Source organism: Glycine soja, chromosome 8 (genome assembly GCF_004193775.1).
Source record: "Glycine soja cultivar W05 chromosome 8, ASM419377v2, whole genome shotgun sequence".
In the NCBI taxonomy this organism is placed as follows: Eukaryota; Viridiplantae; Streptophyta; class Magnoliopsida; order Fabales; family Fabaceae; genus Glycine; species Glycine soja.
The window spans coordinates 15,044,532-15,066,136 of NC_041009.1; the positions used below are offsets into that span (position 1 = coordinate 15,044,532).

At 34.0% G+C, this 21,605-nt stretch overlaps 2 protein-coding genes and 1 pseudogene across 3 annotated transcripts; 1 reads left to right on the forward strand and 2 right to left on the reverse strand.

The window, feature by feature from the left end:
• Nucleotides 1-413: 413 nt before the first annotated feature.
• On the forward strand, nucleotides 414-6,512 carry LOC114422252 (pentatricopeptide repeat-containing protein At1g10910, chloroplastic). The gene is made up of 10 exons (XM_028388523.1): nucleotides 414-664; nucleotides 742-826; nucleotides 1,373-1,639; nucleotides 2,018-2,320; nucleotides 3,227-3,331; nucleotides 3,540-3,639; nucleotides 4,195-4,514; nucleotides 5,210-5,386; nucleotides 5,468-5,596; nucleotides 5,936-6,512. The coding sequence occupies exons 1-10, from the start codon at nucleotides 429-431 to the stop codon at nucleotides 6,152-6,154; spliced, it is 1,941 nt and encodes a 646-aa protein (XP_028244324.1). The 5' UTR covers nucleotides 414-428; the 3' UTR covers nucleotides 6,155-6,512.
• Nucleotides 6,513-6,854: 342 nt separating this feature from the next.
• On the reverse strand, nucleotides 6,855-8,686 carry LOC114422253 (annotated as a pseudogene).
• Nucleotides 8,687-10,196: 1,510 nt separating this feature from the next.
• LOC114422255 (cell division control protein 48 homolog C) lies at nucleotides 10,197-17,950 on the reverse strand. 2 transcript variants are annotated; one of them, XM_028388524.1, is made up of 10 exons: nucleotides 17,015-17,950; nucleotides 16,175-16,785; nucleotides 15,773-15,925; nucleotides 14,626-14,742; nucleotides 14,422-14,526; nucleotides 14,066-14,131; nucleotides 13,907-13,971; nucleotides 13,620-13,821; nucleotides 10,559-10,702; nucleotides 10,197-10,459 (listed from the first exon to the last, which is right to left on the reverse strand). In XM_028388524.1, the coding sequence occupies exons 1-10, from the start codon at nucleotides 17,877-17,879 to the stop codon at nucleotides 10,412-10,414; spliced, it is 2,376 nt and encodes a 791-aa protein (XP_028244325.1). In that variant the 5' UTR covers nucleotides 17,880-17,950; the 3' UTR covers nucleotides 10,197-10,411. The 2 variants fall into 2 exon arrangements, 1 of the variants encoding a protein (XP_028244325.1); XR_003668654.1 differs by lacking the exons at nucleotides 10,197-10,459; nucleotides 10,559-10,702 and having other exon boundaries at nucleotides 13,737-13,821; nucleotides 13,907-13,987.
• Nucleotides 17,951-21,605: the final 3,655 nt, after the last annotated feature.

Sequence of the window (21,605 nt, forward strand, 5' to 3'; positions counted from 1 at the left end):
AACTGGAATAGACACTTAGGCACATAGGTGTCCGCATGGATGGATAACCGGTAGTCACGGTAAACACAAAGTTATGTAACATTCACATTTAGTCCATCATATTTTGTTTTACATTTACATTTTGGAGAATCAGTAATATTATTTTTTAAAAATTATGTATTTACAGTGTAAATTTTATAAATTCATTTAAATTTAAATTTTTTAAATTTTAAAATAATTCAAATAATAATTTTAATTAAATTACACTGTGAAATTATTTTACATCATTAATATATAAATATTAAACTCTTATTATTATATTGTACATGCTTTACTGGGAGACGTATCACTTGCCATCTTTTTTTTGGGCTACATTTGAGGAGAATCGGGCCGGGCCTAAAAAGATACGGAAGCCCAATCCAAATCAGTGTCTGTAACTCAAATGAAAAATGGAGGTATCATCATCATCTTCATCATCTGCACTTATTGCATTCGGAATGGCGTTTCGTCATTCACCAATCCCTTCTTCTCTCGCAATTTCGGCTTCTGTGTCAACAACGGAGCCACACACTCAACCTTACAGAAATTCCGTCAAACTTGGAAGCTCCAAAACCTTCTCCTCCGCAAGAAAAGCAGCCACACTCGAAGTTCGGAACGCTTCTGATTTGGCCTCAGCTCTCGCAAGGTACTCTTACTAGTTACCTATTATTCGTTCTTCCTTCAACATTTTCACACTCTATAATTTGTTCTAGTAATTTTCAGGGTAGGAGACGCGTTGACGGTCAAAGACCTCAATGCCGCTTTGTATCACTTTAAAAAGTCAAACAAATTCAACCATATCTCTCAGGTCAGCTGCTTCCTTCTACTTGTTGTAAAACCATACATACATGCATACTGTTGAAGTACAAGAGTGACTTGAAGTCCCACCTTGGGAAAGGAATGAGAAAGTTGAACAATATAAAAGTGGCGCTTGACGTTTGAGTGTTTATTTCCTATTTTGGTTTTCTATTTTTATTTTCTGAAAAATAATCTCCATTTTGAAATTTTTAAGATTTAGAAAACATCTATCCAAAAGAAAGTACTCTAAGGTGTTATTGCTTTTTCACTTCTTTAGAAAAGTCTATACTTTGATTTGTTGTTGTTGTTTTCAGTTTTGGGTCTGTTTTCTTTGAAAATGAAAACAAAAAACACTCAAAACAAGCATCAAGGAAAGACCCATAAATCAGAACCTTAAGAGTTTTGAATTAAAGTGTGGTGTCAAGTTTATTTATATGTTGCTCACAGTCCATTGGTATAAATCTCCCGACATTTCTCCCTCAATTGCACAGCACATACATATACATACATGTTTTGTTCCATAACTTTTTATGATATATTATTATTGCAATTGCAGCTATTTTCGTGGATGCAAGAGAACAACAAGCTTGATGCCTTGTCTTATTCCCATTACATAAGGTTCATGGCAAGTCATAATCTTGACGCTGCTAAGATGCTACAACTCTACCACAGCATTCAAAATCAGTCAGCCAAGATAAATGTCCTTGTATGTAATTCTGTTCTCAGTTGTTTAATCAAGAAAGCCAAGTTCAATTCCGCCTTAAATCTCTTTCAGCAGATGAAACTAGACGGTCTACTTCCTGATCTTGTTACCTATACCACGGTAATGTCCTTCTTAGTCTTGCAACATACTTTCCTTAAATTTGTCAAAATTAGCTGTTTGCTTGTGTTTGTCCAATTACATACTTTACTTTTTTGTCTCTGATTCTTTCTCTCTCGAAATATCATAAGATGTGTAATTCTGTAGTTTATAGTGTTACTTGTATATATTTGAGTAATTGTTCTCTAGTACCTTATGATACTAATTAATTCAGCATGCTTGAAGTTATAACTTCAAAAAAGAGGGAAATATAAACTGCCTAATATTTGAATATTTTTTATTCTCTGCTTGATTTTCCATCTAAATATTGAATTTTTTTATATTTTGGTATGCACAGCTAATCATTTCCTGTTGTCTAATTTTGGTTGTTTTCCTCTTTAGCTTCTTGCAGGTTGCATTAAAATAGAAAATGGATATGCTAAGGCATTAGAGTTAATTCAGGAATTGCAACACAATAAACTGCAGATGGATGGAGTGATTTATGGAACAATTATGGCAGTGTGTGCTTCCAATACTAAATGGGAAGAAGCCGAATACTATTTTAACCAGATGAAGGATGAAGGTCACACGCCAAACGTTTATCACTATAGCTCTTTGATCAATGCTTATTCAGCATGTGGAAACTACAAAAAAGCGGATATGTTGATACAAGATATGAAATCTGAAGGGTTAGTACCAAACAAGGTTTGTTTTTCTTTTCATTTACTAATTGTAAGATGACAATCAACTAGAATATCATACTGTGGCTATTTATAGCTCTACATCATAGAATGGTAGAGTTGGCTGTTTTGATTAACCAACCCTTAGAAGTCAAAGAATAACTGTGAATTAATTTGAAATAGAGACATTTGTAGGATATCTTAAGAAATCAAACTCCGTAGGTTATGAAGTTTTCATGGTAATAGTCACTTGTTACAATAAAGCATCACACATCAATAAGTATAAATAATGTTTCTAGTTTCTACTGCTCACATGTAAGGATTTGGAGGAGAGTCCTAATTCATTAAGCATTTATGTTAAAACTTGTATTATCCTTAACAATAGGATGTAAAATGTTAGTTTTGTGCTTACTATGGTTGGAGAGGAATTCCAGGGAAGTTTTATAATATTCTTTTTATTTTTTATTTTCTTGCTCTTTCTTTCTTTGAAGTGGTTGTCTTGTCCTCTCTTCACTTCTGCACCAAAACTTTATCCATTGAAACCTGAAATAACATTCAACCCAAACCATAATATGTGTATTTTATTTGGAATCAAGAAAATAATATATATGCCTCTGAGCTAAAAGTAGAAGAGTATAGTATATACAGCTTCCTAAGTCAACATGTTGATCTAGTTAAGCCCATAGAAATGGAATATTATAACCTGCTCTAACAAAGAAGTCAAAAACTGAAGCCCTTTTTGTTTCTTTGATCTATAAACTTTTTGCACATTCATCCTGCTCAATGCTATGCTATGATTCTTGTTTAATCTGTTTGTCTGTCTCATTGAAATGCAAAACTTTTTATATGTTTCCTTTATATCGCTTATTAATATTTGACTACAGAGCTAGCCTTTACTATAATTGTGTTTATATTAAATAATGAATTGCAGGTCATTTTGACAACCTTACTGAAGGTATATGTTAAAGGAGGCTTGTTTGAAAAGTCAAGAGAATTATTAGCTGAACTGAAATCTTTGGGCTATGCTGAAGATGAGGTAACAAAAACCTTTGAAATGAACAATTAAAGGTTGTTTTTGGCCTGAAACATTGCAAAATCATTTAATACATATCATCGTTATCTATACTTAATTGATGCCCTAAAATTTATTTCATATCATAAATTATATATCCTTTTAAACTTTTTTCTTTTCCCGTGTCTTCTTTTCTGACTACCAATTTTTACTAGTTTGAATTTATATGCAGATGCCATATTGTATATTCATGGATGGCCTAGCTAAGGCAGGACAAATACATGAAGCCAAACTAATTTTTGATGAAATGATGAAAAACCATGTAAGATCAGGTAAGTTTTCTTTTGGAGTTTGCTTCAATAAATTAATATGATATGATAAGTATCCAGATAAATATTTTGTTATTCTCTAGCTATTCACTAGTCCCATGGATTTTAAGGAACCAAAACAATATAAAGTTGATTAGCCATATATATTTGTTTTGGTTACATGGCTCAACTTTTTCATTGTGATGCAATGAACTAGAAAAAGTAATTCCTTTTTCCTTCAGTTTTTATTGGTGGTCTAATATTATTTTTCAAATTTATTTGCTTCTTCTTGATATATACATATATATAACCACCCTTGGATCTTAAGCTTTTAGTGAAGTTGATCCTTGTGGAAATATGTTTACAGACTATCCTTCTTGTTACTATACTTATTCCTATCATTCCATTTTTTGAAGTCCTGCAGGAATCTCTGTTCTTGGAACTAATAATAAACATATCTTCATAACTCTTAATTGAGCTTTCTGTTTTTCTTTATGCTGCTAAGCTTTAGTCCTAGTAACTCTACAGACATGAGATTTTCAATTGGTAATAATTTACAGATTTATTCCCCACATGCAGATGGCTATGCCCATAGTATCATGATATCAGCATTTTGCCGAGCCAAGCTTTTTCGGGAGGCAAAGCAGTTAGCCAAGGATTTTGAAACTACTTCCAACAAATATGACCTAGTTATACTGAATTCAATGCTCTGTGCTTTCTGTAGAGTAGGTGAAATGGAAAGAGTGATGGAAACTCTAAAAAAGATGGATGAATTGGCAATCAATCCTGGCTACAATACCTTCCATATTCTAATCAAATATTTCTGTAGAGAAAAAATGTATCTATTAGCTTATCGAACCATGAAGGACATGCATAGTAAAGGCCATCAACCTGTGGAGGTATGGTGTTTTATCCAAGTACTAATACTAGAATGGAGCCCCTTGTATGATTGAACTTGGTCTTCCTCAGTATGTGATTGAAATTTTTGCTTTTAATTTTATTATTTCTATTTTGTACACATCTTTTTGGATCCTTGTGACTTGTGATAACGAGCCAATCATAAGGTTGCTACCTTGATAGCACCTAGAGATCACAGGTTCAAATCCTAGAAGCAGCCTCTCTACTTAAGGCTATATACAGCTATCCTCCCTAGACCCACTAGGTGGAAGAAGACTCATGTGCTGGGTCTCTTTTTTTATATATATATTTTTGCATCCTCGTTAGGGATTTTCACATGTTCATAATTGAGAATATTTTGTAGACTTCTGCTTTCTACAAACTACAATTATATATTCTGTTGAGTGTTATTTGAGATTGAGGGTTTTCTATTCGTTTATTTTATTCCACTAAGATATTGTTAATTGTTCTAATCTACAAGTGAGCCTATTACAGTTTTACCTGTTTAAAATGGCTGCATTCCTGAAGAAAAAGTGAAAGATCTATAAAAGAATGATAAGGAAAGGGAAAAGAGTCTGAATTTAAACTGATTTAAGAAACTGAGAATGCTTCATATAATAAAGATACTGCAATTTTTTTCATTTGTTATCAGTTCAGTGACTAAATAAAAGTTTCTAATGCTTTCCTTTCTTTGTAGGAACTCTGCTCCTCTTTAATATCCCACCTTGGTCAGGTAAATGCTTATTCAGAGGCATTCTCTGTTTACAATATGTTGAAATATAGCAAGAGAACAATGTGCAAGTCACTTCATGAGAAGATTCTGCACATTCTCTTAGCAGGACAGCTTTTGAAGGATGCGTATGTAGTAGTCAAGGTATTCCAGATTTAAAGTATACATAAATCCTAGTTTTTCTCTTGCCATTGCAGTTCATCTGATGAATCTTATCCTGTTCAGGATAATGCAAAATTTATTTCTCGTCCAGCCACCAAAAAATTTGCTAGTGCATTTATGAAGTCAGGTAACCTCAACTATATAAATGATGTTCTAAAGACCCTCCATGATTGTGGCTACAAGCTTGATCAGGTAACCTCAACTATATAGCAATTTGAAGACTGTTATTAGAATGACATTTAATTCATGACTTGTTTTCTTTATTTTTACTTTTTTTTCCTTTTCATAATCACACCCACCCTAAAGAACTTCTAAAACCAGAAATCATGCCATTACAATGCAAAAATTCTAAAATAAACTTAACTGCTTTTTGACAGTTTGAATAAACTAGTATAACTGGCTTAATTTGATAACTAGATCCAAGTTCAAAGATTTTCAGAAATTCTGGAGCTTGGGTTTTTTTTTTTTTTGTCTCAACTTTTTACTCCAGAATTAATCATATTCTTTCGGGGGGGCTTTTTATCTTGACAGGATTTATTTGCGATGGCCGTGTCACGCTATTTAGATCAGCCTGAAAAGAAGGATTTGCTTCTACACTTACTACAATGGATGGCAGGACAAGGTTACGCGGTTGATTCATCAACAAGGAATTTAATCCTCAAGAATTCTCACTTATTTGGCCGTCAGCTCATTGCTGAGGTTTTGTCCAAGCAACAAGTGAAGTTAAAACACAAAAATCTCACTAGTTAAAGCATCCAAAACTCTACAATTGAGGAGGCAGTGCTAGTCCTAGATGACCTTTCTTATGCCCCTTAGTCCCTAGCTCTATGGTACATTGCATCACTTAAGTTTTCCCTCTTGAATTTTTTCGATTGAGCTGTGATAAATAGCTTATCCACACCCAAGTTCTTGTGCTGTGGATTGATGAGTGTATTATAATAGATGTAAATATATCGCGTCGAATAACTTGGTCAATAACCTGTCTTGTTTTGCAAATTGAAACCTCATCAAAATGCTTATGGCTGTTAACCATCGTTTCCTAATTTTCCCTCGCATTAACAAGTAGAAACCTTTTATCCCCCAGCCCCACCCAACAAAAAAAAAAAAATGATACCTGGTAATATCTGGTTTCCGGTGGTATCTCAATCACAAACGGCAATTCATACTTTCCTTGCAATGTCTGTTTTTTATGTTGATCAGACGAACCGAATTGAATAAAAGGTCGATTCTGTCAGAAAGACATTGGGAATTAAAAAAAAAAAAAAACTATAATCACTTGAGGAAAAAAGTATTAAATGTTTTCAAATTTTCAAGACATTAAATATTTGTATTTTTTATTTGATAGTTTTATATCTTTTTAGTATTCGTTAACACGTACCATAAAGAACACAGATTAACAAAATTTACACTTAAAATCAAATAAATAAAGCAGACGTATGAAATGGGTTGGGGTACCCTTGTACCCTTTATCTAATGTATAATCTTTATTTTGCTTTTTTTTGACAAAAAAGCAGAGTATGGTTAAAATTTTATAATTTAGCTTGCACATTCATATGGAATTAGCAAGTTATTATTTTACAGGGGAAAACAGAAAGTATTTAATGAGCTGCTAATGCTTGTTCTTAAAGCTACTACAACTTCAACAGTCAAACACAGGTATGTCAACTGGATACAAATGGATTCTATCTGACCATGCATTCCTTACATTTGGATCAATATCAGAGAGGCACTTCCAGACTGCACTGTTACACTTGAATCCACTTCCAAAGGCAATTTGCCACACCCTGTCTCCTTTTTTTACTCTTCCTTTTGCCTCCAAATAGCACGGCTCATACCACAGAAGAAGATGAAGTATTGCCAAATCTGTATAGTGCCATCCTGGAGGCCGTCTTTCTTCTGCAGCCTGAGACTTTCCTCTATGGCGTCGACAACTGACTTACCACCGGCATCTATGCAGAAATGCTCAAAAGCCTTCCTGAAATTCGGCACATACATTTCCTTGTTCACCCTTGCCAAGATATTCCTGCAAATCACTGATCATCCATAGCGCAGCTGCTCCGAATACGGCAAGACAAGAGGGCCTAAGTCTGTTATATTGGTCCTCAAAGCTGAAGCAGCTACAGTTAGGAGTGATCGCGAGAGGGAAACACCAACAACCCGTCTTCATCAGGTTCCTCATAAACAGACTGATATGCTTTGTCGTTTGATCCGATGTGAGTTCTCACAAGATGCTCAAGCTTGTACCTGGGCACTGGCTTGTGTTGTTTTCTGTTAGATAGTAAAATGGCTGCTCCCCCCATCCTAAACAATACATTGGCAATAAGCTTGGACTTGGTATTACCTCTGTAGCCATTTGGGGCTACAGCTTCCATGCTAAGAACTAAAGCCAGTGAAATTTTGTGAACTCTCGGCAGATCTTTGGCCAGGCTTATTGGCAGCAATCTGGCGCTGCAACCCATTCCACTCAGGTTCACACTCTTTACGTTGCTCCGGAATCCAAACTTGTTAATGATCATTGATGTAATGGATGGTGTAGGACAGAATAGGCTACAGTTTGACACAAGGATGTCAAAGCTCTTGGATACACTTTGTGTTTCAAAAGGAGGTCTTTGACAATTCTGAATAGAAACGATTCACCTTCTGCTTGCGCGCGCCTCATGGAATCGTCCGGGGGGAGCTCATGAACCAATGCTGGCACGCAGGCCTCGACGCCAATGCCAGATCTTTCCAACACTTTCAATTCAAAGTCTACGAGTTCAGGGTCAAAATTGCACATTTCAAAGTGTTCTATGATATGGGAGTAGGGGAGGCGAAGATTATCAGGAGGCATATAACATAGTCAAGAAGGTAGATACCTGCAGGTCTGAAACAGAAGCAAAGTAATAATATGAGAATTAATGCTGTTATGGCTGCTAAGGAGCGTGTGACAGAGATTGAGCCTTCTGATAGGTTATAGAAAGGAAAGTATTTGGATAGAAGAGCTTCCATTGTCATAAGCTTAAACTGAACCATTTGAACTTTGGATTTGATATATCATGTATTAGTTCTAATGTAAAGAATCAGCTCATTTTGGTGCTAAGTAGGAAACTTTTTTAAAATGCAACAGCGCTCTATATCTCATGCGTTGTTGTTCTCCCCTTTTCCCTCCAAAACAGAGGCAATTCTCTTCCACTAGGAAATGCAACATAATCCGTTGTTATCACAAAGTTTAATGTGATGAACAAACAACTAAGAAATTTGCAACCTATTTAAATTTACGTTGTAAATTGTAAGAGTCGTGTTAAAAGAATTTATCAAAAAATTGAGTTTGGTTTGGTATTCTAACCTTAAATTGTGTAACTAAAAAGACACATTTAAAAAGAATAAAGTGCATTTAACATCTCAAAAATACTGTATATACACGCAAAAAATAAAAGCAATTGAATAAAAAAATAATAAAATAATAATAAAGTGATTATACTATACATTTCTTTCATATTTTTTCTGCCTTGTTTTTCTTTTTAGCTTTCTTTTTCTTTTTCTTTTTAATCATATCACTCATCACATTTTTTACTTTTTTTTTCTATTCAATTTTTTCATTTCTATTTTTCTCTTCCCTACTTCTATCGAGTGGGCATTTGACTTTTTCATTTTTATTTTTTTTATGCATATCAAATACAAGAACAAAACAAAAGAAAAAAAAAACTAGCTATACTTCACGCAAAAACTGAATGCCTGCAGCATCAGCCAACAAATGAGCAGAGGAATCAGACGGGCAAGAAGTGTTAGTGCAGTGAAGCTCCCCACTTAATTATGAACATTGATGACCAATCCAACATTAATACAGCAAACCACTATTTATTAATCATTTTTTAACTATATATCTTGCCTTTTAAGTGTGAGTTAGGTTCAGTAAAAAATAAAGTGCTAATTGAGTTGTTTAAAGTAGTAAAAATACTGTAGTATCATGGGAAAAATGTAAAAAATATATAAAATAAATTTTAGCAAATCATGAGTTACTTGAATGGAATTTATGATAATTGAAGACGATGAGAAGTGCAAAAATTATTATTTTTTGAATTGAGGGAGTTAAGTATTTTATGACAATTGATATGATTAATCATAATTAACCATCTGTAACATTTTGGGTTAATTCTAACACCGTGTATTAAAATGTTACTTGTGTAATAACTCATGCTTTAAAATTACAATCTATAAATAAATTACAACAAAAATAGATTTGTGAGTATTTGAAATTATAAATTACAATGAAAAAAATAATGATCAATGCAGAGATAATGATGCTTATATAAGGTGAGTTTGTTCGAACTTAAAAAAAAAAATTTAAAAGAAGCACTCTTTAATAATTGAGTCCCATAATTTTTTCTCTAGTAATGTCAAATTGGTTTAGTTTATTTATAGTTCTACACTTCTACTACTTTGATTTAACACCATGTTGATTATGATTCAACTTCTTATCATACGCATAAAAAGAGAAACTCGATTGACACATTCAACGTATCATTATTAGATACAACCAATAATGAAATAACACAACAATTTTGGGGGAAAAAAATTGATTTCTGGTATTTATTTGGGGGGGGGGGGGGGGGGGGGGTATAGTCGACAAATACATTACTTGAAGATATCATTTTTTTATTATTAGGATCTTCTTTATTTTTAATTTTAACTATCGATTGATCATTTGAAATAAAAAATTATAGCATTACAACTTGAAGTGGTGTTTGAACATAAAAAGTGCTAAACGTCATTATCTGCCACATGGGTTAAAAAAAAACGGAAAACAAAACACTGTTAACAAAAAATTTGGAACAATATTATTGGATAAAGTGAACCATAAATTATAACCATTTGCCAAAAATTATGTCCTGACTGCAGGAAACATGTACATCTCATTACAAAAGCAAATACTCTAAATACTTGACGCTCATATAAATGATTTCTTTCACCCCATTCTTTAAAGGAATGTCGACACCTGCTAAAATAACAAAGTGAATGTCATGCTGCTCATGCTGCTTTAAAGCCCTCTGACAAATGCTGATAATACTGCTTTTGCTGCTCCAAAAATCGAAATAAATTTCAATGTAAATTTCCAAAACTAATTTATTCGCAATAAGGCATTATATGAAAGAAATATAGCAGAATAAGCCATACCCTGTCTGACACAGACGGAGACACTTTACTCAGTGCTACCTCAAAATGGTGCCTCTTGATGGTCCTCTTGATGGTCAATGTATCACAAGTTGTCTCAATAGAGGTCAATCTCTCTTCAAGAGCAGCCATTGCTGCTTCATTCATCTGTAAAGTCAATAAAATCAGTATCTCTCTCAAACTGACTACCCACTTTTTCTGTAGTCCAACATTTGTAGTTTGTACCCGCTAATAATCAAACAAGCATACACATATAAACACAACATACTCAGAGGAGGGAGATAGCAACAGCTCCTACTTCCATAAAATTATTAATTTCAGTAGGAGAAGAAACACCTTGAGGGGGCTGATGATGGATGGTAATTGGGTAGAAAACCCTGATTTGATTAGGAATGAAGTTCTACAGCATTTTCAGAACAGATTTCATGAACCCCATTCAAGCAGACCCAACTTAGATGGAGTGCAGTTTAATGTCTTATCTGATACCCAGAGGGATATGTTGGTTCAGCCTTTTTCTGAAGAAGAGATAAGGAGTGCTGTGTGGAGCTGTGGAAGCGACAAAAGCCCGGGTACAAATGGGTTTAACTTCAGATTCATCAAATATTTTTGGAAGGAGCTAAAACCTGATTTTTTAAGATTTATTGCAGAATTTTATGTCAATGCTTCTTTCCCTAAGGGCAGCAATTCCTCTTTTATTGCTCTCATCCCTAAGCTAAAGGACCCCCAGTCTATTAGTGACTTTAGACCTATTTCCCTCATAGGGTGTGTTTATAAAGTCATTGCTAAACTGCTAGCTAATAGGTTGAGAAAGGTCTTAACCCATCTTATTGATGAAAGGCAGTCAGCCTTTGTAAAGGATAGAAAGCTGTTGTTTGGGGCTTTGGTTGCTAATGAGGTAGTGGAGGAGGCAAGGAGGACCAACAGGTCTTGTATGGTCTTTAAAGTTGACTTTGAAAAGGCCTATGACTCTGTGTCATGGCAGTTCCTCTTCTATATGTTGAGAAGAATGGGCTTTAATGAGAGATGGATTAGCTGGATCAAGGGGTGCATTACTTCAGCTTCCGTGTCAATCCTTGTTAATGGAAGCCCAACCTCAGAGTTTAAGCCTCAAAGAGGCTTGAGACAAGGGGACCCTTTGGCCCCACTCCTTTTTGACCTGGTTGCTGAAGGTTTGACAGGTTTGATGAGGGAAGCAATCAGCAAAAATTGCTTCCAAAGCTTTCTGGTGGGGAAGAATAAAGTGCCTGTTAATATTCTCCAATATGCCGACGATACTATTTTTTTTGGAGAAGCTTCTATGGAAAATGTCAAAGCTGTGAAGGCAATGCTTAGATGTTTTGAGATGGTGTCTGGCCTGCGAATCAACTTTGCTAAAAGTCAATTTGGAGCTATAGGGAAATCTGAGGATTGGTGCATATCTGCTGCTGCTTTCTTAAATTGTGCTATGCTCAACTTTCCTTTCTGCTATCTTGGGATTCCTATTGGAGTTAATCCGAGAAGATTGGTGGTGTGGGAGCCTATTATCAGAAAATTTGAGGCTAGACTCAATAAATGGAAACAGAGAAGCATCTCTATGGCTGGCAGAATTACTCTAATTAAAGCTGTCCTCACAGCTCTGCCTTTGTTTTATTTGTCCTTTTTCAGGGCCCCTTCAGCAGTGATTAATAGGCTAACTGCAATCCAAAGGAATTTTCTCTGGGGTGGCAGCTGTGAAGGGAAGAAAATTCCTTGGATAGCTTGGAGTAAAGTCTGTGCCTCTAGAGATATGGGAGGCTTGGGAATTAAAGACATCAAGGCACTTAATAATGCTTTGTTAATTAAATGGAAGTGGCTGATGTTTAATCAATCAGACCAGCTTTGGTGCAGGATTTTATTTTCCAAGTATAACGGATGGAGAGGCTTGGACCAGGGGCCATCAAAGAAATACTTTTCCCAGTGGTGGTCTGATTTAAGGCTTGTTAACCAGCACCCGGAAATGGAGGATGTCTCCAAGCATTTCTGTTGGAAGGTGGGTAGGGGAGACCAAATTTTTTTCTGGGAAGATTCTTGGGTTGACGGAGGGGCTCCCCTTAAAGAGCAATTTCCAGAGCTTTATCAAATTCCTTCCCAAAGATTTCATGTTGTGGAAGACATGGGGTATTTCTCTGATTATGGCTGGGAATGGAACTTCTCTTGGAGGCGTAATCTGTTCGAAAGTGAGATGGGGGTAGCTTCAACTTTTCTGGACGTTACTGCAGGTATCACAATTCATGCCAACTTGAAAGACACCTGGCTGTGGGGGGCTGAACCTAATGGGATATTCTCTACCAAATCAGCTTACAACCTTATTAAAGCTGAGCAGTTCCCTGAGGCTCAAGTCTTTGGTTATCATCAGCTTTGGGACCTGAAAGTTCCTCCTAAAGCCTTATCCTTTGCTTGGAGGCTGCTGTGGGATAGACTCCCTACTAAGGATAATCTGGTTAGGAGACAAATTCAGCTAGATAATAATCTATGTCCTTTTTGCCAAACTCAACCAGAAACTGCCTCTCATTTATTCTTCACATGTGAGAAAGTGTTGCCTCTGTGGTGGGAATTCTTTTCCTGGGTCAAGCAAGATACAGCTCTTCATTATAGGCCAATGGATAACTTTCTTCAACACTCATCTGTAGCTGGAGGAAAAGACACTAATAGAAGATGGAAGATTTGGTGGTTGGCTGCTACAAAGTCAATATGGCACTCCAGGAATGACTTGTTGTTTCACAATCATCCTTTTGACTCCTCTAAGGGTGGGACAAGGACTTCAATGTTCCTTATCATCAATGGTCATCAGCAATGCCTTTAGCCTTTGCTTAAGTTGTTATTGTGTATGGTTGGGGTGGTGTTGTTTCCTTTGTGGGGTTTTTTGTCTTATGTTCTATATCAGGAGATATATCTCCTCTGTTATTTGTAGTACCCCTGGTACTCCTTTATATTAATATATTATTACTTTTGGCGGTTCAAAAAAAAAAAAAAAAAAATATAAACACAACATACAACAATGGTAAAGGGATGCAACATGCAACATTAATAAAGGGCAGACACAAACCAATGCAGCAAGATCTGCGCCACTTAGGTTTTCACAAGCTTCCATTTTTGCTATGGCACTCAAATCCACAGAGGCATCAACAGCCTTCTTCCTTGCAAGAGCTTTCAATATCAAAACTCGTTCATCTGGGCTTGGAAGTGGAACATAAAGAAGTTTACCAAACCTTCCGGGCCGTAGGACAGCACGATCCATCACCTCAGGCCTGTAAAATGAGAAACTGACTTGAATACAGTGTGATGTGAAGTTAAATAACTAATTAGAGAAAACATATGGTGAACAAAATGTACCTATTTGTAGCACCAATCACAAAAACACCTTTTCGTTGTTCAGCGCCATCTAACTCAACAAGCAACTGCAATTTCATATAACTGTATCATTTATCGATGTTGTTATCAGTTAAAATGGCTATGTTTTTTCATATTCCGAAAGACTAATAAATATTTTACCTGGTTCAATAGTCGTTCAACAACCCAACCACCTTCTTTACCACGTTTGGTTGTCAAAGCATCAATCTGAAAATGGCATAAAAATAAATTTAACACTCATTGTATTGACAATACTATGAACACTAATATACCATTCTACAACAAATTGTATGCTGAGAACTTGTTAGAGCCATTCATAGATCAAGGAAATAGATAATACAATAAAATCAGTAACGGTAGTGCAGGATAGTTCCTTCAAAGAAAGAAAATTCCAGACAATAATATTTTTTTATATAGTTCACAAATTTTAAATAAAATTGGCATGTCATGGTAAAATATTCAAGTTAACCAACATTATTAAGAAGAAAACCACAAACCTCATCAAAAAAAAGTATGCAAGGCGCACATGTCCTTGCACGGCTAAACATTGTACGAACTGCAAGCTCACTTTCTCCAACATATTTATTTAAAAGTTCAGGTCCCTAAAAATCCAACAAAAGCAATTTAATCATTTAAAAATGATTTATTCAAAACAAGACAATACCAAAACTAATGAGAAAAGGGTGGAGTAAATGACTGACCTTAATATGAATAAAAGTAGCCCCTGCCTCATTGGCAACAGCTTTGGCAATCAGTGTTTTACCACACCCAGGAGGTCCATAAAGCAAAAATCCCGTCTCGAGATCCACCCCAAGCTCCTGAAATAAATGAATTCAAGAACGGTGATCAGCCTGTGATTTACAGCTTACTATACTTTTTGTTGAAATGGCAAAGAAAAAAACAATTGATCAACTTTAAGAAATAGAACATGAAACTTATCAAGAGAATTTAAATATACAGCTACCAAACTATTGAATATTGATCAGAGAATTTGTGGATACTTACAAAGATAAGGAAGGGCATCTAATTGTAAGGTTGATCTAGATTAGTAACTCTTAAACTTGAGGGAAAAAAATATATTGATAATTCTGACCAATCACGTGACTTTGTATTAAGAAGAAAATTCTAAAATTTACACAATTAACACCATGGTAGCCTATTATTCAATCACAACTTCTGTTCAACGGTAAAGGGAGTGACATTATTCTCTTGGTGATGAAATAAAGGGAGATTAAACAAGACCAAACTACTTCTTTGTGTCATGACTTAACTATGTACTATGTAGTACTCAACAACAGCCAACTTCATCCTTATAAAGAAATTTTCATATTAAAGCTTCAGGAACCCAAAAGTGTAGAGCAAAGCTGAGGCGTGCAAACCCTTCAGTTGGTGTGCAGGAAGAACACCACTATATAAGCACAAGTTTTTTGTAGGGGGAAGGGGGGAGGAGAACTCCAGTCAACAACCAAGTTCAAGAATCAAATTCAAAGAGACACATTATGATAAGAACCGTGGGAAAACTCTGCCACAAAGCTAACTGTTTTAGTAGGAGAACCCAAGGCCTTATAAACATCATATTAGAATCCCACACTTCTAACGCAAGACTCAAGTCTCATACCTTGCAATTGGATCCAAACATTATTAGATTTAGAGCTACTCAAAACTATTGCCCTAGAACAGAGATGCAGGCAATATAGACTCAATCATACATGCACATAAATTTCAGCAAGAGATTTGGGTAGTGTGAAAAACTAAACCATTTCTAAGAAATCAAGATAGAAGGAAAATAGAAAGGAAATAAAATTTAACAGAAATGCAATATTAAAAAGTTTAGTATTTAAAGATTACCTCATAATCTTCAGGATATTTTATACGTCTTACAATGTAACGTTCAAACTCCTTTCTTAAAAGATCAAGCCCTCCAACGTCGTCCCATTTTACATTAGGAATGGAAGAGAACCCTTCTCTTCTTAATGAAGGTTGCACCTTATTAGCTGCTTCCTGCATACATGCACAGATAAATATAATGATTATAAAATGTTCAAGGAAAATATTACACAGGTTATAGAGAGAAAAATCATTAGCAAGAAGAAGAGCTAGAGAATAAGATATCTTCCCAAACATAGGATATTAAAAACTGGGCTTAAAAATAGTTGTGGTGATATCTGACACAAACCTAGAGAATTCTGGCAGATTACAAATAATCATAATAAGTATAAAAAAGTAAACAAGGACACAAATCTAAAGCACCTCGAAATCGGACATTTTGATGGCAAGCTTGTTTATTTCTTCAACCGACCAAGGTTCCCTCCACCAGTCTTCAGCATGCTCACTCGTGAGATCTTGAGATAATTCACGTTTCCTTTCATCAATTATTCTCTTCATAGCAAGATTACCAGCCTTGTCAACCAGAGCCGCCAAATCAGCACCAACGAATCCTGATGTAGCCCTGGCTATTTTCCGTAGATCAAATAAACCCTCAAGTCTAAGATCGCAAGTGAGCACAGAAAGGATCTCCTCCCTGGCAGATTCATCGGGATTGCCAATGATAATCTCACGATCAAACCGGCCGGGCCTTCTTAGGGCAGGGTCAACAGCATCAGGCCTATTAGTAGCTCCAATTACAAGAACATAGCCAGGATGATGATCATCACCAGAACTCTCCACATCATCCGCTGGTTGAAGAAGCCTATTTGATTGATCCATGCAAGTCATTAATTGCGTCACAATACGTTTCTCCATCTCACGCTGCAAATTCTCTCTTTTAGATGCAATTGCATCAATCTCGTCAATAAAGACAATAGCAGGCGCAGACCTGTACGCTTTAGCAAAAAGCTCTCTAATATTTTCTTCAGATGCACCTAATCACGAAAAGACACAAATACTTCAGAGATTACATCCAAATCATCTTATGGTAGTATAGTAATAAAAACAATAAATCTAAACAATCAAACAAAGCACAAACACTCTGCATCATCTAAAACTCCATTAAAAAGGGTTATTACTTACTATACTGTTATGCACTTTAGGTTCGAACTAATCCAAAAGACAAGTAAAAATTCATGTCCAATCAAGTGTTTAGCCTAATACCTGAAACTCCAGAAACCACCTCAGTAGCTGAAATCTGATAGAAAGGAAGACCAGTCTCATGAGCTATGGCATGAGCAAGTTTAGTCTTCCCACAGCCAGGTGGTCCATGCAACAAAATGCCAGCCATTGGTCTCACTCCCAACTGTCTTGGCAATTGGGGGTGGAACAAAGGCACGATCACTTCCATCTTCAGTTCCTCCAAAACCTCCTTCATCCCACCCAAATCCTTAAACCTCGGTCCGTCCTTCCTGTTCGAAACCGAACCCGAACTTGAGCCCTTCACTTCCTTCCTTTCCTCGTTCACAAGAGTGTCCTTACTGCTATTCCCCACCTCCAATTCAACGTTTTTTTCCTCCGCGGCAACCTTCTTCGGCGTATACGACTTTCGCAGCATTGTCTTCATCAAATCAAACTCAGGCTCCACCTTCTCCCCGTAAATTGCGTCCTCCGAAGTCGACACGGTTTCTTCTTCATCTTCATCGTCGCTCTCCGAAGCAGAGGACGATGAGGAAGATCTCTGCACCTTGCTTCGGACGTGTAACGCTTCCATCCTCTGCAATCTCTCTTCACTCCCATCGATTTTCTTCCGCCGCTTTCGAGACGCGCTTTGAGCCTCTCCTTCTTCGTCGTCATCGTCGTCGCCGTCGCAGTGCTTGGGTGTGGGAGTGTGATTAAGCTTGGCGGTGGAATGAAGAGCTTCCTGAACAAATCGAATTAGGGTTTGGTGCTTGGTTCGGTGGTAATCGGGATAAGTTGAACGGAGATGGTTGGCGAATTCTTCGGCGGTGGAGTATTTGGATTTGCATGACTCAAGTCGGCGACGGAGGGTTTCTTGAAGGGACCTACCACCGTTTCTTCTTCCCATCTTCACAAACCCTTTCTTTCTGTTATCTTCTTCTTCTTCACCTGATAAACCCTAACAATAATCGCAGTCATCAGTCATCTGCAACCTTATTTAAAAAAATCTTTGAAATTGCTAGTAATTCTCAATTATTTTCGGCTTAATTATTAATTTGATCTTATATTATTTTAAATGATTTAATTTAGTTCACAAATCTTTAACATGTCCAAGTTTAAAATTAATTAACTTGACAATTAAATTTTTAAAATATTTAATTTCATCCTCAAATTATTAAAAACAAATTAATTTAGTTTTGAAAATTTCAAAAATTTGATTGTCAAATTAAATTTGATTGAACATGTGAATGTTATAAATATTTGATATTGTGTTCAATACTTATTCTAAAAAAAATTAATTGCTTTTTTTAAGTTAAATGTAATTATAGGAGGTGGATCGAGATTTTAAAATATTATTTTAATATAAAAATCATATTGATTTTAAAAGATTTTATAAAAATATAATGATTTTTAAGATGTTTTTAAAAGATTTTTATATGATTAGAATTTTATAGTTCAAATTTGAATGTATTTATAAAATATAAATTTATAAATTCATAAAATTTGAAAAGGCATTGTGGATTTTTAATATTTTAAAGGATTTTGTGAATTTTAAAAAAAATATTCAAAATTGATAAAGATCCATAAATTTTTCTTACTTAACAATTTAAATAAAACTCATTTTATACAAATAATTATAACATGTTAAATAATAAATCAATTTTTTCCTAGCATATTTATAAGTATAATAGGTTCATTTTCGTTCAATCATGTTAATTGTATAAAAATTGCAACCACAATATAGATAGGTAGTATGAAATTTTGTAATCATCCCCACAATAATGATTCCATCAGACAATTATTCCAAATTCCATTTATATATTTATCCACTTATATATTAGTCAACTTTTCAGGTCCATTAAAATTATATATTTTTATGTTCATATATATAAGCATGTAGTTAAGATGCCCCCAAATTCATTAAAATTGTATATTTTTCATATTCATTTATATGTATTAGCATATAATTAAGATGTCCTCAAATTCAAAGAATTGAGAAAATCTCTCTTATCATATATTTTAGAACATGTTAACAATTGGTGGAAAGGGTAAAAAAAAAATATGAATGTCTACTCTTTTAAATAGAGATAAGAAATTATGTGTAATGAAAAAAGAAAAGCATGTTGATTTACAAAAAAAGAAATAAAAAAATATCTCATGAAATCTCAAGGGTTTATGTGAGATTGTTTAATGTGTATTTTTTTCATGAAATTCATCTTATGAAAAAATCCATTGAAAATTTATAACTTTGAATAACAAAAGACTTTTTTTAAGTTGTAAAAATTTTTAATTGAATACTAACAAACTTTATTAAATTTTTAAAAAAAATCCTAATAATCTTGATTAAATACCACGGTACGTATTTTTATTACTTGATGGAATACCTTAAGATTTTTATATAAAAATCTTTTAAAATTCTTTAAAATTCTAATTAAATACACCCTCGATGATAATCATAGAGTAACTACTTGTAATTATGGGTGATTTTTAAAAGTAACATCTGTGTACATGAGATGGAACGGTTGCCTTTGTCAATAGCAAATGTCAACAAACAATGAATATATTTGAAAAAATTATATATTTTAATACATATTTTTTTTATAATTTAATTTTTTAATATTGTTCTCACTACGTAAAATGAATCAACACCATTAGTATTAGAATATTTATTAAATCTTATCTAGTAAAATGAATCAAAATCATTAAATGTGTATTTAGAAGGACCTTAACAAAATTAATTTAAAATGAAATTCATTTTGAAGTGACATAATTTATGTTGAGATGTTTTATTATAAAATAAGTTAAAAATAAAATTTACTATAAAATTTTAGATTGAACATAGAAGTTATTTAAAATTATTTTAATTAAAAAAAATTAATCCAGAATTAATTTTGAATTCTTCTCTAACGTAAAATCAAACATATAAAAATATATATAAAATCAATTTTAAACTTAAAATTATTTCTCCAATATTAAATCAAACAAGCATTAAGTCTGTCCTGATATTTGCAAAAATAGCTGGTGGGCTTGTTGCGCTGCTTGCGAAGATGTTTTGACAATTTTTATGGAAGTCATGACAGTTTTAAGGAGCAGGCTGTGTTTTGGAGGAATGTTTCAATGAAGAGATGTGAATTGGAGACATCATTGGGTGAAAATATCTTAAAAGTGTATTTGAAAGTTGGCAACCCGGGTCTATCTGATGTACATTTTTTTTCTTCTGTTTTTTATTCAAACTTATAAAGGGTTGCTGATACGAAACTTTGATACCAGTCTGTGTATTGAACAGTATGGCATTCCCTTGTGCCCATGAAAATACATGTATCAAACTCAAGGCCTTTAATGTGGTCTATGGTGTGGAAAATTGATATTCCACCGAAGGTACAATTCCTGCCTTGGAGAGCTTTCCTGTGTAGAAACAATCTATTAAGAAGGAATGTGGTTCTACAATATTCTAGCTGCTGTGCATTCTGCCTCCATCATATGGAGACGTTGGACCATGTGTTTGTGCAATGTCAGGAAATAATGCAGATTTGGAATAATTGTTTCAAATGGTTTAACTATTCTAGTGCTTCTACAAACTTGTTCGTTGATCATTTTCACCAATATCCGGTTTGTTTAAAGTATAACACTGAGATTAGCAAATAGAGGATTGTGTGGAGTGCTGTGATTTGGTGCACTTGGAATATGAGAAATAATTGTATATTCAGTAATGAAACGTTTGATAGAGCCAGATTGATGTAAGAATCTTCACGATGTACCAAAAAAAATTAGTAGATAAATTACTACAACTAAGTTGTAAAGACTTTGATATACTATCCAAAAAGTGGATGTATCTATAATTATAATAACATATTTCAATTGATAAAAAAAATATAACATATTTAATTAACAAGTGTTGTTTTAAAATAAAAATTACTATACATACACTATAGAAAAAGTATTTTTATAAAAATATTGAATATAATTTTAAAAATAAAAACATAACACAAATAAACAAAAAAGACATAAAAAACCTTTTTTTTGTTTTCAAAATTATAACACAATGAATGAATTTTATTTATATTGATAAAATATAGAGAAATTATAACACCCATAATTTTTCTAAACATATGAAAGATCACATAAAATTCAAGTTTTAAGAAAGTTAAGTTTAACAAACAAGATTGTATAGATAGTGAACTCATTAAGGCACTCCAGTATCAGGCTCATTGAGAATGACAGTATCAAAGTACAACTAAATCAATCAATGTGTTAGATTTTTAATATTCTAATAATATGATAAGGAAAAATAAGTATTTCCTCCGTTCTCTTTTATAAAAAAAAACAAAACAAAACAAAACTGATACATATTTATTGAAAATTTTGAAAAATAGATTTCACTAAATTGTGTCAATTTCACTTAAAAACAAACTTTTAAACTACCCTTCATTGAAAATAAAACTTGATATCAAACATAAACTTCCAATCAAATGAAGGATATTTTTTTAAAAAAATCTCATCAGATAAGACAAAAATATTTTTTTTATCTGTGAAAATTGAAAATTGAAAACAGTGTCAAGTAATTTACCAGGAATATCCTAAATTCCTAATTAATATCAGTTAGTATGATTTCCCATGTCAAGCACTACAAGAG